This window comes from Chlorocebus sabaeus, chromosome 20 (assembly GCF_047675955.1).
Source record: "Chlorocebus sabaeus isolate Y175 chromosome 20, mChlSab1.0.hap1, whole genome shotgun sequence".
Lineage (NCBI taxonomy): Eukaryota > Metazoa > Chordata > Mammalia > Primates > Cercopithecidae > Chlorocebus > Chlorocebus sabaeus.
Genome location: NC_132923.1, coordinates 90,838,606 through 90,854,975, shown reverse-complemented (window position 1 = coordinate 90,854,975; position 16,370 = coordinate 90,838,606). Strand labels below are relative to the sequence as shown.

General features: G+C 48.4%; 1 protein-coding gene across 12 annotated transcripts in view; it reads left to right on the top strand.

Annotated features, from left to right (window-relative positions):
• The window catches only part of MAST2 (microtubule associated serine/threonine kinase 2), a 262,802-nt gene that overhangs the window by 241,307 nt on the left and 5,125 nt on the right, over positions 1-16,370 (top strand). For all 12 annotated transcript variants that reach the window (XM_007978931.3, XM_007978930.3, XM_007978929.3 and 9 more), the window contains 12 exons: positions 4,756-4,857; positions 7,100-7,232; positions 8,062-8,123; positions 8,383-8,468; positions 8,920-9,128; positions 10,824-10,962; positions 13,151-13,283; positions 14,200-14,365; positions 14,876-14,977; positions 15,244-15,366; positions 15,543-15,652; positions 16,008-16,162. In XM_007978931.3, coding sequence (XP_007977122.3) covers positions 4,756-4,857; positions 7,100-7,232; positions 8,062-8,123; positions 8,383-8,468; positions 8,920-9,128; positions 10,824-10,962; positions 13,151-13,283; positions 14,200-14,365; positions 14,876-14,977; positions 15,244-15,366; positions 15,543-15,652; positions 16,008-16,162 — 1,520 coding nt within the window. The remainder of the gene's footprint in view (positions 1-4,755; positions 4,858-7,099; positions 7,233-8,061; positions 8,124-8,382; positions 8,469-8,919; positions 9,129-10,823; positions 10,963-13,150; positions 13,284-14,199; positions 14,366-14,875; positions 14,978-15,243; positions 15,367-15,542; positions 15,653-16,007; positions 16,163-16,370) is intronic.

The window sequence follows — 16,370 nt, the reverse complement described above, 5'->3', positions numbered from 1 at the left end:
ACATTGTAGAAGTATAACTTTAGAAAGCCAGAGCCCCGTGAAAATCGCTGGTAGATGTTTGTTTCTGTTCAGGAAAAGCTTTCTGACAGTTTTCCAGCAATGGAAAGGGGCACCCCAGAGACATTTAGGAATCAGGGATTACTGCATTTGGTAAAGGATTAACGTAGAGTAACTTCCAAGTTTCCTGGTACGTTTAAGATTTATCTTCTAAAATGCTGAAGTCAGAACCTTGCTCAAAACCTTTAGGCATTTTCCCAGACTGACTGCTTGTGCGGTTAGGTTGTTTGATACAATAAGAAGAGCACTGAATTTGGAACCAGTTTGTTCATCTGTTCCCTAATTTGCGAGGCCTTTGGAATGCAGAAAAGAATTCAGTGCAGGCTCTATCTTAGGGAATTTGCCATCAATGGGGTTACAGACCCATCAACATGTACTTAATAAAAGTAACAGCTATTACTACACTGAATACTTTATATGAATTCTGTCACTTCCACTGACTACAGTACAATATGATTGATGAGCACTAGAGATAAGTAGGTTCTGAGCACAGAGAAGGATATGCTGACTCTTTGTGGAAAGTTCAGGGAAGGCTGAATCTTAAACAGATAGGAGTTCACTGAAGCTAGGAAAAAGCATAAACAACCTCTTACTTGGGCACAGTGAATCATGCCTGTAATCCCAGCTCTTTGGGAGGCCAGGGTGGGAGGATCACTGGAGCCCACGAGCTTGAGACCAGCCTGGGCAACAAAGTGAGACCCCATCTCTACACTAGCCAGCCATGGTGGCATGCACCTGTAATCCAAGCTACTCAGGAGGCTGAGGTGGGAGGATTGCCTGAGCCCTGGAGGTCGAGGCTGCAGTGAGCTGTAATTGTGCCACTGTACTCCAACCCGAATGACAGGGTGAGACCCTGTCTCTTAATAAATAAATAACCTCTCAAAGGTGTAAAGAAACTTGGTACATTCCAGAAATTGCAGATGAAGTAGTTTGCATAACTACAGTAAAAGACACCCATAGTGGAGCCGGGCATGGTGGCCCATGCTGTAATCCCAGCACTTTGGGAGGCCGAGGCAGGCGGATCACCTGAGGTCGGGAGTTCAAGACCAGTCTGACCAACATGGAGAAAACCCCAGCTCTACAAAAAATACAAAATTAGCTGAGCATGGTGGCATATGCCTGTAATCCCAGCTACTAGGGAGGCTGAGGCAGGAGAATTGCTTGAACCCGGAGGTGGAGGTTGTGGTGAACCAAGATAACACCATTGCACTCTGGCCTGGGCAACAAGAGCGAAACTCCGTCTCAAAAAAAAAAAAGAAAAGAAAAGAAAGAAAGACACCCACAGGGGAAAAGCTGGCAGATGATTTTTTTTTTTTTTTTTTTTTTTTTTTGAGATTGAGTCTTACTCTGTCACCCAGCCTATAGTGCAGTGGCACGATCTTGGCTCATTGCAACCTCCACCTGCCAGGTTCAAGCAATTCTCCTGCCTCAGCCTCCCTAGCAGATGAGATTACAGGTGCCTGCCACCACGCCCAGCTAACTTTTGTATTTTTAGTAGAGACAGGGATTCACCACATTGGCCAGGCTGGTCTCAAACTCCTGATCTCAAGTGATCCCCCTGCCTTGGCCTCTCAAAGTGCGGGGATTACAGGTGTGAGCCACTGCACCTGACCTGCTGGCAGATGAATTTGAAGAGTTGGACTGGGGGCCAGATGCTGAAGGGCCTTATGAGGAGCTTAGATTGTATCATGAAGGCAGTGGGTATCATCCAGTGTGACAAACTGAAAAATGACCTGGTCAGATTTTAGAATAATAAAAATCCGTAACATTTATGGAGCATTTAATACATGCTAGACACTACATTACCTCGTTTAATTTATCTGATGAAATCTTCACAACCCTGTAAGGAACGTACTTAATATTATTTCCTAAATTTACAGATGAGGAAACTAAGTTAGCTCAAGATAACTTATTTTTTTAAGTAGCAAAACCAGGACCCAGTCCCAGGTTTGGCTTATCCCAGAGCCTAAGATCATACATTTTCAAACAGTCCACAAACACTGACTGACATCTGCTGTATGGGAGGCACTCTGCTAGGCTTAGCATTTGAGGAAAGAAAAAGGGCCAGGCACGGTGGCTCACGCCTGTAATCCCAGCACTTTGGGAGACTGAGGCAGGCAGATCACCTGAGGTCGGGAGTTCGAGACCAGCCTGACCAACATGGAGAAACCCCGTCTCTACTAAAAATACAAAATTAGCCGGGTGTGGTGACACATGCCTGTAGTCCCAGCTACTCGGGAGGCTGAGGCAGGAGAATCGCTTGAACCTGGGAGGCGGAGGTTGCAGTGAGCCAAGATTGAGCCATTGCGCTCCAGCCTGGGCAATAAAAACGAAACTCTGTCTCAAAAAAAAAAAAAGAAAAAGAAAAAGACACAGAGCCTCTTTACTCACTAGGCCCAGCAGTGTAGCTGTAGAGACAGATAGCTCGTTATGAAACAGCATGACAGTACCATGTGGTATGCACGAACAGCCAGGAGAACATGTTAAAGACAGCAATTACTTCTTTTTCTTCACATGTGTATGTATATGTGTGTTGGGAACAGGAGACAGGTTTTAAAAGAATAAATGGGATTTCACCAACCGCTCATCCTTTCTCTTCATTTCATAACCAATACTTTAAAAAAAGAAAAGTCCTCATTTACTGTTTTTCTTTCCTTGTATCCTATTTACTACTCAATCTTCTGCCTTCCGGTTTCCCTTCCCACCTTACCAAAACTGTTCAGGCAAAATTCACCAAGGAACTCACTGGCCAATTGCCAAATCCTGTGTCTGCTTTCAGTTCCCATCTTCTGCCACCTCCCTGTGGAGCACAGCGGATACTTCCTGAACCCCCTTCCCCAGTTGTCAATTCACCGTTCCCACCAGTCTTGCTGCCTCTTCACAAGTTCCTTTGCTGCCCACCTCTTCATACTGGTGTGTCACAGGGCACCATCCTGCATGCCTGTTTTCCCCTTTCCCCTTCCTCTACTCTCTCTCTGATGTCTTGCCACCTGCTCCCATGTCTTCAGTTGTCATCTCTACGCTGAGGACTTCCACATGTGGCTGCCACTCTTACTGTTCTCCTGAGCTTCAGATCAGTGCACCCAGCTGCCTGGTGGACTCCTCCACTTTGACTTCCCCATATTGGTTCTTATTCTTTGGTTACATGTAATAGAAATCTGACTCAGAATAGTTTAAACGGTAAAGGGAAACATTATAAGAGTAAAAGGGGTAGGTCTTAGAGAATTGAAGCGAGGGATATAACCAGGCCTTAAAAAGGAACCAGAACTAGAAACCAGAAGCTCCAGGAAGCTCAGGAAATCTTCATTCTTTCTTTTCCTGTATGCATCTTTTCTCTGTCTCCATGGTAGGTACGGCCATCCCTTGTCACAGTTCTTAAATAGTTTCTGCCACACTGATGTTAACAATTATCTTTCTATCCTTTTTTAAATTCCTAGGAAAGTGATCCTCCCTGGTCAGCTATTAGAGGTGGGAGAGAAGGTGCAGACACACAGTACAAATGTGGCTCCTAGAAACCAGAGCAGTTCTCAGGGAAAAAGAGAAAGGCCCCTGGACCAAGAGATACCCAAGAGACTCTCTCATATAGGTGCCTGAAACTCTACACGCCCAGAACTGAGCTTATCTTTTCTGCCTAGCTGTTCTTTCTCTAAAACCAAATGCAGTACATTCTTTACCTATCACCTAAATGGCTTCTTATAGTTACTATTTCACGTATTCATTGAAATTTTCCTAAAATTGAAGTTGGAGTTGCCTTCTGTTTGGGCTGCTTTCACCCTTATCTGCTTTAGTAGTAGCTCACACCTGTCCCTTTGTCTGCATTCTTCTGCCTTGACCCATGCCTTTGTCTTTTATTTATTTATTTATTTATTTATTTATTTATTTATTTATTTATTTATTTATTTTTGAGACGGAATCTTGCTCTGTCGCCCAGGCTGGAGTGCAGGGGCACTGCAATCTCGGCTCACTGCAAGCTCTGCCCCCCAGGTTCATGCCATTCTCTTGCCTCAGCCTCCCAAGTAGCTGAGACTACAGGCGCCCGCCACCACGCCCGGCTAATTTTTTTGTATTTTTAGTAGAGACAGGGTTTCACTGTGTTCGCCAGGATGGTCTCGATCTCCTGACCTCATGATCCGCCTGCCTCGGCCTCCCAAAGTGCTGGGATTACAGGCTTGAGCCACCACACCCAGCCAACCTATGCCTTTTTCATCTGAATTATTAGAGTTGCCTGCTAATGGGTTTTCCTGCATTTAGCCTTGCCCTCTTTAGTGTACCCTCTATACTGCAGCCAGAGTGATCCTTCTGAAGTACCTTTCTGGTCATATCACCCTCAGCTTTGAGGTCTTTCTACTCCTTACAGTCTAGAGTGGAAAGTGAACATCAGTGAAGGCGCCATTGAGAGTTGCCCCTTGAGCTGGGGTCTGCAGGGTAAGTGAGGCTTGTTGGATGGAGGAGCAGGTACAGCTGTATGTCTGTGTGGCATTTCTCGGTGTCATGTAGTGTTCTAAAGCTCAAATGGTTCCCTGTGAGCAACTCGCTCCCTCTCACAGCCAGCCAGCCTTCTCGGAGTTCCTTGCTTGGCGGAGCTCTCTGTGCTACCGAATTGTTTCTCCCTGGAATCAGCTCTGCCCAGTCTGGTCCTGCTTAGCCCAGCCACACTGGGCCAATAGATTGCTTAAGCAACCCTTCTTTTCTCTATAGGCTCATGAGCGCTCAGAGAGCTCGGAAGTGGCTTTTGTGATGCAGCTGGTGAAAAAGCTGATGATTGTCATTGCCCGCCCAGCACGTCTCCTGGAATGCCTGGTGAGTGGACTCTAGGAAAGTTGGGTGGGCAGATTTGGAGGAGGGCTATGGAGGAAGTATCCTGATGACAGCAAAACTGTGGTGGTAACCACTGCCATTTCTGTCGCTTAGGTCCTTATTTAAATATGATTTGCCACCAGTGGGAGACTAAACAGATTTTTGTGAGGACAAGTGTATGGTCCTGAGGGGATGTGGCAGGGAGAAGTATTAGTCTAGCCCACCCTCACATGATCAGGGCTCACCTCAGTGGGGGCCTGGGGGTTGAGGAGCGTCAGGAGCATAGCCCAGTTTAGTTTGCACAAGTTGAGTCCTTCATTTAATTTTCAGCAAACTTGACTGAGTACCTACTTCGTGCTAGACACTGGAGATACAGACATGAATAAAGCACAGTCTCTGATCTTGGGATGTTTCCTCTACAGTGGAGTTGGGAAGCATGAGGCATGAGGACATGTAAATAGTAATTACAGTACTGCAAGAAGTGTTGCAGTTGAGGTCAGTACGCAATGCAGTGGGAACCTGGAAAGGGAGTGCTTTAGTCTTCCTGGAAGGAACATTCAGTGAATGCTCCCTGGGGGACATGAGGCTTATTCAGCAAACTGAAGGATGAGTCTGTTTCCCAGATAGGGAGCATGGGAAGGGGCATTCAGTGCAGCACAGGGTGGGTTTGAAGAAGTGCTGAGAGGTAAGCCTGGAAGGTAGGACTGTGACAGGGTCACGGAGGGTGTCGGGTTCTCGGCTCTGGAGTTTTGCATTACCCTTACAGCCACTTGGAGGCACCAGGAAGTTTAGGTAAGAATGTGACATGGCCACATTTACTTCTTTCTTAAACAGTATTATTAAGGTATAATTTTCATACAATAAAATATATCCCTTTGATGGTACAGTTCATTGAGATTTAACAAATATACACTTGTAGAATCATGGCCACAGCTGACATAGAGAATATTTCTATCAGATAAGTCCCCTTGTGCCCCTTTGGAGTCAGTCCCCTCTTCCTCCTGCTCCCAGACAATAACTTACCTGCTTTGTTTCACTAGGGATGGGTTTGCCTTTTGTACAGTTTCCTAGAAATGAAACCATGTTTCTGTGTGGTTTCTATAGTATGTTCTGACTTCTTTTCACTCAGCATGTTTGTAGAAATTCATACATGTTGCATGTATCAGTAATTGGTTCCTATTTATTTCTATGTAAATATTATATCAGATTTAGTCCTAAGAAAGGTTACTTTGGCTGCAACATGGATAGTGAATTGGAAGAGAGGGCAGGATGAGCCAGGGACATCAGGGCAGAGGTACTCAAAGCAATTCATGTGAGATGGGGTGGCCAGAACTCAGACAATGAATGGTAGGATAACAGAGAGAGGTGGATTAGAGGGGTATTTATGAGAGAGACATTCTGACCAAATAGGAGCTAAGGAAGAATAAGAAGTTAAAAGGGCTTCCAGGTCTGGCTTAGGTTATATCCAGATAAGTACAGTTCTCCAAAACAGTGAGACCACAGGGAATGAGAACAAAGTTCAGAGCAGAGGCTAGTGCTGTGATAGAGCAGAAAGCCTCTCCCTCAAGAACACGAAGTCCTTGGCTAAGCAGGGGCTTGGAGTCAGACCTGGGCTGAATGCTGGTTTTCTGTTCCTTCCTACCTCCGTGATTATGGACAAATCAGTGCATCCCTGCGAGCCTTGATTTCCTCAGTGAGGTCAAAGAGTTGCTAGAAGGTTTAACCCAGTGTGTGGCACTTAGTAGGCACTCAGTTATTATGTGCAGACAAGGACTGTGCTTTTCAATGGATCTCCAGCCTCTAGCACACAGTAGGTGTCCAGTAAATATTTGAAGGTATGCATACACCAGTAGGGCTGTGCCAAAGCTCTTATGAGTCATAATTGAGTGTGTGCCAGGACTGCTGTGGACTGGGCATCTGAATACACCAGACAGTGCCAACTGGCTGATGTAAGGCATGGGACCAGATCAGTAGGCTGAGCTCTCTTTAGAGTAAAACCTCTAGTTCTTATTGCCAGGAAGATAGCATATGCTGAGTATCTCCAATCTGGAGGTGACCTGTAAGACATCTTCATCCCCATTCCTGTGATCCCTGAATCGTGTTATTTCTGAATATTGAGGGGTTGGAGTATCCTGTCACAGAGAAACTCTTGTTCATCTCAGTCTACTATATGCTCTAAAACCAAAGAGGCCAGCAGCTTTTGCTTCTATCTGTCACCACTGACTGCCTCTCTCCCTTGGTACAGGAGTTTGACCCTGAAGAGTTCTACCACCTATTAGAAGCAGCTGAGGGCCACGCCAAAGAGGGACAAGGGATTAAATGTGACATTCCCCGCTACATCGTTAGCCAGCTGGGCCTCACACGGGATCCCCTAGAGGGTGAGCATACTGCCTGGTGGCTGCAGAGAGGCCCCACCGCTGCTGGCAAGCTTTAACAGCAGGGAAGCTGCTTGGAGAAGAGACTTAGCTTGGACGTGGACACAGCATGGCCCCAGGGGCCTCAGGAATTTAGGATATACACTGTGATCTCTGTGACAAAACAGTCTTTCCTTTGGAACTGCTGTTCACATCTGCCTGGTAGATCCCAGCCTGGATTGCATCGGCCCGGCTGAGTTGCATTTAGAACCTCAGTTCCAAAGAGGTCAACAACAAAGAGCCACAATCACATTTGCAAAAATGGTCACCACCTCTGCACCTTGCCTCTCCTCCTGGCCACCTTACAGGTCTTCCTGTGTCTTTAGGGTGGTCCAGCACAGGGCTTCAGAGGATACCGCCATTCTTCTGGGCTTCTGCGGAACCCCTGCAGCAACCATGGGCTTCCAAGTCCATGGTCTGTAGGTATCCTGCTCCTGCCTTCTATGCTTCCCAGCCCCATCCAGTGATGCAGTCTTGGCCAGCAGGATGGGAACTAGTAACCCAGTTTCAGGTCCTGTTTTCCAGGAAATGTCCCAAGTTTATAGAATTTGCCAGGCCCTGTGAATGGCAACGGACTTCTGGAAATGGGAGTAGCAGTAGGATTTGGCTTGTTTCCTGGTCCAAAAGCTGGGACTACATTGGGTATAGTGCCATGGGACTGAATTCACGTCCTAGGCTGATGCAAAAAGCATTAATGCCTACCCTACATGCACCTGTTGTGTGATCTGAGGATACTGCTGAGATACCTGACATTGCCACACACTCTTCTCTTGTGTCTTTGTTTTGTTTCCAGAAATGGCCCAGTTGAGCAGCTGTGACAGTCCTGACACTCCAGAGACAGATGATTCTATTGAGGTAAAAACCCTGATCTCCTGCCCCATTCCTGGAGCCTGGGCCCTACGAAGCAAAGAGCTGTGAGTTCTCTTTAAGAGAATATCTGAAGAAGGGATGGGGGAATTGGTGACAGCAAACACTGAGAAGTCATTCTACTCCCAGAAGAATGGGCAGGGGACTACAATAGAACTAAGAGCTGAGAACGCTAGAGCCACAGCTTCTGCAAGGATATGGGCTCTGAGAAGCATGCCTGTCTCCTGCCTTTCCCCTTGTCTTCCAGGGCCGTGGGGCATCTCTGCCATCTAAAAAGACACCCTCTGAAGAGGACTTCGAGACCATTAAGCTGATCAGCAATGGCGCCTATGGGTAAAGGCAGGGGTCAGGGTGTGGCCAGGACTGAAGCCAGGTCAGCCTTTGATCTCTTCCATGTGAGAGTGTATGCTGCCCAGTCCTCTGGGCAGATGCCTCAGGGTGGACCTTCTCACTCCCAGAAGCCTCCTGGGTGGGCAGGAGTTCAGATTCCTCTGACATCGATCATTGTTCCTTTCCTAGACAAGATTCCCACACCTCTTGTTACTACGCATCCTCCTCTCCCTGAGCTCTGGGGAAGCATTGAGCCGTGTCATCAGGACATGGTCTGTCAGGAAGTTTAAGAGTTCTATGGGCTAGGGGGTCCCAGATCCTTCTCATTGGTATGCATGCCCTGCCCCCTTGTTCTGTGCATTAATTAAGGTGTGAGAGAAGGCAGTTTGGGTGGCAGAGAGCACAGCTCTGGTGCTGAGGGTCCATGGGGGATGGGCCGGACTGTGTTTCCCAGGGCTGTATTCCTGGTGCGGCACAAGTCCACCCGGCAGCGCTTTGCCATGAAGAAGATCAACAAGCAGAACCTGATCCTACGGAACCAGATCCAGCAGGCCTTCGTGGAGCGTGACATACTGACTTTCGCTGAGAACCCCTTTGTGGTCAGCATGTTCTGCTCCTTTGAGACCAAGCGCCACTTGTGCATGGTGATGGAGTATGTTGAAGGTACTGAGGCAAAGGTAGCTTGGCATGGAGGCCAAGGCACAATCTGAGCCTTAAACAGGGACCAGCAGCTTTTTTACAGAGGTGAAGTTTCAGGGCCCAGCTTTCCAGTCCACCTTTGGCATTGGTTTCTGCCTCAGGATCACAGAGACCATTTGGCCACGGTGGGCACAAAGCTCCCTACCTCTGCCATGAGAGGCACTCTGGGATAGGAAGTAGCAGGCCAGCAGCTGTAGAATCCTGCATCCCAAAGCCTGCACTCTCTCTACTGCTGGTATCAGACAGCAACAGAGCAGGCAGCAGAGCTGCAAAAGCCCAAGATTGGGGGTTTAGAGGATTGCATCTGGACCCTCAGAATAAAGGAAAGCCATTAATTACCCTGACTGGCTTGCAAAGGGGACACCCCTTAAAACCATGCAAAATGCTCTGTGAGTAGAACAGAAGAGCAACACGGGGCATAGTTCTGGAGAGAGGCAGCAGCTTTGCCAGTGGCCTTCCCTCTCACATTCTCACTATGTGTACAGCCTCCGAAGATATTGTGCCTAGTCTTGAAGCTGAAGCTGAAAAAAAATGTCCTTTAGTGTTTACTGGGTACGTGCTGGGAGTTCACAGTGTTACTCTACTCAGAAACTAAAAGCCAGTAAGAAAGAAGTAACATGAACAAATGTTAATGTCTCAGCCAGATGTGTTTACACTATGCAGTATTCCTGTCCTAAAATATTAGGCTGGTACAAAAGTAATGGCATTTTTGCCATTACTTTTAATAAAAATCTGGGTTCCTTCCCTCTCTGGCCTGAAAAATGTCCATGACAGCTATCAGCAGATTCACTTTACTTTGCGCCCCGCTCCATACCCTGTGTATTAGTCCATTTTCATGCTGCTAATAAAGGCATACCAGAGACTGTGCAATTTACAAAAGAAAGAGGTTTAATGGACTTGTAGTTCCATGTGGTTGAGGAGGCCTCACAATCATGGCAGAAGGTGAAAGGCATGTCTCACATGGTGGCAGACAAGAGAGAGCTTGTGCAGGGAAACTCCCCTTTATAAAACCATCAGCTCAGCCAGGCATGGTGGCTCATACCTGTAATCCCAGCACTTTGGGAGGCTGAGCCAGGCAGATCACCTGAGGTCAGGAATTCAAGACCAACCTGACCAACATGGCGAAACCCTATCTCTACAAAAAAATGCAAAAAAATTAGCTGGGTGTGGTGGCACACGCCTGTGATCCCAGCTACTCGGGAGGCTGAGGCAGGAGAATCGCTTGAACCTGGGAGGCGGAGGTTGCGGTGAGCTGAGATCACACCACTGCACTCTAGCCTGGGCGACAGAGCAAGACTCTGCCTCAAAAAAATAAATAAATAAAAATAACCATCAGATCTCATGAGACTTATTCACTATCACGAGAATAGCATGGGAAAGACCCACTCCCGTGATTCAGTTATCTCCCTCCAGGTCCCTTCCCACAACACATGGGAATTATGGGAGCTACAATTCAAGATGAGCTGTGGGTGGGGACACAGCCAAACCATATCACCGTGTCTCCCACCCATGCCAGCAGCAAAGGGGCTAGAATCAGAGTCTCCAGCACCAGGATATTCCATGAAGCTGTCTCCTCTGGGACCTCAGAAACTGCCAGATGGGAGCTGGCTAGAGCAGGGAACTGGATCCTTTCCTCATGGTAGCCTGGGCTTGTTGCAGGGGGAGACTGTGCCACTCTGCTGAAGAATATTGGGGCCCTGCCTGTGGACATGGTGCGTCTATACTTTGCGGAAACTGTGCTGGCCCTGGAGTACTTACACAACTATGGCATCGTGCACCGTGACCTCAAGCCTGACAAGTATGTCCACAATCTGTGTCCCTTGTCCAGGGTCTCCCTCTTGGGTCTCTAGATAAAATGTTGGCAAGCACAGTAGCTCTAAGTCTATCCAGATGGCTACTGGGAAAACATGCTCCTGTGTGTGTCCATCTAGGCCTAGTTCTCTAGCCCCCCGGCCACCCCAGATGCAGATCATTGCCTCAAGGTCTGGCTGGAATATTATAAGGCTTTGGTGACATGAAAGAGTCATTGAGAGGCCAGGCACGGTGGCTCACGCCTGTAATCCCAGCACTTTGAGAGGCTGAGGCAGGTGGATCACGAAGTCAGGAGATTGAGACCATCCTGGCTAACATGGTAAAACCCTGTCTCTATGAAAAATACAAAAAAAAATTAGCCAGGCATGGTGGCGGGTGCCTGTAGTCCCAGCTACTGGGGAGGCTGAGGCCAGAGAATGGCATGAACCCGGGAGGTGGAGCTTGCAGTGAGCCGAGATCACACCTCTGCACTCCAGTCTGGGTGACAGAGTGAGACTCCGTCTCCAAAAAAAAAAAAGAAAGAGTCATTGAGGAGCCCCACTGAAGAAACCAAGCAAGAACAAAAGAATAAGCACATCTAGTAGATGGTTAAACAAGTTTACTGACATTTACTGACATCTACTCTGTGCCAAGCACTATATTCTGGGTTTTAAATATAGTCCCTGGCATGTAGAACTTAAGTCTACAGTGGGAGACAGAAATATATATATATGAGCTTCTTCTCAAGAGGGTATTAGTCAAGTGGAAAAAGGAAGACCTGCTTTCTAAAGCAGGAGAGCAGAATGTGCAGAGGCACACAGGTGCGAGAGAACAGCACTTGTTCAGGAACTACAAATAGTACAATGTGGTGACAGCTTAGATGGTGAGAGAGTAGTAAGAGAAAAGGCTGGAGAGAGAGGCAGGAACTAGTTCATCAAGGGCCCTTTTGTTACATTTGGGTTTTATTTTAAAGGGGCCTAGAGAGTCTTGGAAGGGTCTGCTAACCAAGGATATGATAGAGTGGCATGCCCAGATTGTGGTTTAGGTTTAGAAAGCTCGCTCTGCCGATGAAAAGAGACACTGAGACCAAAGCCAGCAATGCCTGCAGCAGAGCAGGGGGTCAGGGTAGAAAAAAGAGGGCAGCGTGGGGAAACAGGAAAGAGGACCAGGCTGGGGTGGGGCAGGAAGGGAAGCAAGGGAACAGAACAGGTTGGGGTGTGTTCCAGATTTCCAGCTTGGAACTAGGGCAGGGTGATGAGCCTCTGTGGGAGAAAGTGGCTTTGACATAAGACAGACCTGAATTCAAATGGCCACTCTTCTGCTTATTAAGTCTGAGTTTGAGTCTATTAATTAAAATTTCCCTGACCCTCATGTACCTGCTTTCTAAAATAGGGAATAATGACACCTACCTTTGATGTGTTACTCTAGAAAACCTTTCAGGGGCCAGAATATTTTTAAAGCACTTAGCACAGAGCTCAATAGATAACTGAAATTATTGTTTTTCACTGAGGAGGAGAACCAGTTGGGAGGCACGACTTTGTTTTAGACAGATTGAGTTTGTGGTGCCTGTAAGACATATGGGCAGTTGGGTGGGCCTGGAGCTCAAAAAGGAAGTCACAGCCAGAGGTACTATTTGGGGAGACATTAGAGTAAAAGGGTGGCAGGGTAAAGCCTTCAGCACAAAATGAGTGACTCAGGCAGAATATATAAAGGGATCTTAGTTCTAGTTTCTCCCAACTAACCCTTCTCCCAAGACCAGCCATGGACATGGAACAAAATTATGTGCCCCCTGCCCCTCTCCCTGAAACAGAAGTATTATGGGCCACTCAGATCGGGAGAGGGGACTAGGAATGGCTCCAGCCTTAGGATAAGGCTGATCTCAGCTCTGTAGAAGAAACTCTGTTGTTCAACTGAATGACTCCTGCCCCCTATATAGAATACAGTTAGGGCCATGAACAGAAATGGAGTTGTGGGAATGGGCAAAAGGCAGGTTCGTTGCTTGTGCAGCATGCAGCACTCACACAGCCAGAGTGATTTACGTGTCCACACCTGCCTGTTCCCCCTGCTGAAGCTACCCAGCTTATGTCTCACAGTACCCCCATGGAAGCCTGAGTGGGGAAATTGGGCATATACTAAAATCAGTACTCTCAGAAAACCAGGAATAACTTCATAATTTTATTTCTCTGGTCTCCCAGCCTCCTAATTACATCAATGGGGCACATCAAGCTCACGGACTTTGGACTGTCCAAAATTGGTCTCATGAGTCTGACAACGAACTTGTATGAGGGTCACATTGAAAAGGATGCCCGGGAATTCCTGGACAAGCAGGTAAGGAAGGATAGTTGATACATTGGAGGGTAGATTCTAGGCCCTTGTCCTGGTGCAGTGGCTCATGCCTGTAATTCCAACCCTTTGGGAGGCTGAGGCAGGAGGATCGCTTGAGGCCAGGAGTTCAAGACCAGCCTCAACAACATAGTGAGACCCCATCTCTACATTTGTGTACACATACATAGATTCCAGGCCCTTGAATAAGGCCTTGGGGCCATATGCCTACCTTGTAGCTAGATGTTAAGATTGGGAACCCCTATCTTTTCTACCTTTGGGTTCCAGAGAGGCATTGAGATAGGTAGCACATTTGGAAAACAGGATGAGCCATGAGAATCATATGGATATAAAATCCAAAGTCATCTTCCTCCTCAGGGTTTGGAGAAAATAGGTCATGTAACTGTTAGCACAGTTTCATATGAGGTCAGTCCCGAATCTCCCAGCCTGAGTCAAGGACAAGGCTCTCCTGGAGCCTGAGGTTCTTGGAACACAGGTTTGAATTTCCACTGGGCTGTGGCCCAGTGTCCTGAGAGGCAGCCTCTGGATGTTCCCTGGTTTGACATTTCAGGTTGTGACTGTTCACCAGTCCCTGTAGTAGTTACGTAACCGGTAGGGTCTGTTCTGTTAGAGGCTGGAGTGCAGAGGCCAATTGTGGGATCAGATGCCAGAGGTAGGTGTTGAGGGCTTAAGGGATGGTAGTTCTGGGCTAGAATGAGACAGTTTTGTTAATTAGGAAATACCTGCTAACAGTTCCGACTCTTGTTCCCTGGGGCTTCTGTTGATTTTGTTCATTAACTAAGGTGGGCTGAGTCTTCATTCAGAGACTCTTCTGTTCGAGGTGGGAGCATCCCGCGTCTCCCGCTGTCATGCCAGTGAGCAGCCTCAGGAGGCTGAGCCAGCCTGGCTTTTCTGTGCCCAGGTATGCGGGACCCCAGAATACATTGCACCTGAAGTGATCCTGCGCCAGGGCTATGGGAAGCCGGTGGACTGGTGGGCCATGGGCATTATCCTGTATGAGTTCCTGGTGGGCTGCGTCCCTTTTTTTGGAGACACTCCGGAGGAGCTCTTTGGCCAAGTGATCAGTGGTAGGTACTATCCCGCTGGCCCAGTGGGGATACAGTCTGGATTCACAACTATGATGTATGCAGGCAGCTCATGAGGCCTGTGAGCTCTTGTTCTGAACTCACCATGTGTTTGTGATGTCTGCTGCTTTGGGGGTGGGTGTCTCTGTGTTTCTGCATGTACATACATGTGCACATTGTGTCCCCTAGGGCCTCACGTGTCTCCCATATATACCTGAGTGTTCCTGTCTGTGTATGTGCACATCCCATAAGTGTGAGGGGTATGTCTGTGTATGTTTTGTGGAGTATAAAAGCAGGGTGAGCTAGAGCTTTGCAGTGCCCACCATGGATCAAAGATCAAGCCATGGTCTAGGAACCTAAAAAAATTAAAGACTGGGGTCCCAGGCAAGGCATTCAGGGACTCCGGGCTGGGTCCTTTTTGACTCCTTTCCTTACATTGTCCTGGGACCCTCTTCTACATCTCTCCACTCTACCCACAATTTTTCCTCTTCCTCTCACCCCTGATGACTTCAGATGAGATTGTGTGGCCTGAGGGTGATGATGCACTGCCCCCAGACGCCCAGGACCTCACCTCCAAACTGCTCCACCAGAACCCTCTGGAGAGACTGGGCACAGGTAGGGCAGGCCCTGCTAACTTTTCCCACTACTTAGAAAAGGGCTAAGGGAGGCTGAGTCCATGTACCCTGGAGGTTCAGGCTTCAGTTACGGGCAGCCCCTCTGGATCCTGAAACTCTGCCCTGCTCCCTGTAGGCAGGGAAGGGAAGATGCTTGAGCTGACCCCCTGAGTATAGCTTATCAAGGTCTGGCTTCTTACTAGGTTTGCTGACCTGGACTCCATGCGGCTCATCCTTCCCCCTTGCCCATGCCCTCCCTTTCCACAGGCAGTGCCTATGAGGTGAAGCAGCACCCATTCTTCACTGGTCTGGACTGGACAGGACTTCTCCGCCAGAAAGCTGAATTTATTCCTCAGCTGGAGTCAGAGGATGATACTAGCTATTTTGACAGTAAGGCCGCCAATGTGTGGAGTGGAGTGTGGGTCCTACCTGTTTGCATAGAAACACCTGTGCACACTGAACTTGGCATTGGGAGCAACTTCTCAGGGCTCTGCTGAAATCTAATGGGGTCACAAGGAGGCCACCAGCAGGGCTCTGAAGGAAAGTGTCCTTTATGTCTGGCCCAGCCCGCTCAGAGCGATACCACCACATGGACTCGGAGGATGAGGAAGAAGTGAGTGAAGATGGCTGCCTTGAGATCCGCCAGTTCTCTTCCTGCTCTCCAAGGTTCAGCAAGGTGTGACTGAGGAGGCCCAGGATGGGCAGAACAGGCTGGAGGATCAGAACAAGAGAGCCTGTCAAAGGGCACACCTGGGCAGGCTCAGGAAGTTGGGGTTGGGGCCGCCCCTAGAGAAAGAGGAGCTGAGGGCTGGGGCTACATATAGCCATATATAGGTGCTTCTAGAACCACTGTAGTCCCTGACATGAGATGCCACGTCAGATCCGTGGAATAACCGCTTCCCCAAATATTCAGGGGTGTGTGGAGGAGGGAAGGAGCCGACTGGTTGAAATTCCTAGGTTTCCGATGCTTTATGCCACTTGGGAGATACGGCTGCCAGAGCCCATCCCCAGCGCATCCCCTGTGCCCACAGGTGTACAGCAGCATGGAGCGGCTCTCACTGCTCGAGGAGCGCCGGACACCACCCCCCACCAAGCGCAGCCTGAGTGAGGAGAAGGAGGACCGCTCAGATGGCTTGGCAGGGCTCAAAGGCCGAGACCGGAGCTGGGTGATTGGCTCCCCTGAGATGTGAGCACCCCAGAGTTCACCCAGGGTGGGCGACACAGCTATCCCTGCATTGTCACAGATCATGGGAGAGATTCTGATGCCGCCGAGGAGTGCAGGTGGCAGTGAGGGGGCATTCACAAGGGTGACTCCTAGAGGAATGTCTGCGGAGGAAAATTCTGTTACTATAACCCTTGTGTGCCCCTGAGGAGACCTCGCAGGAGGAGGGGGA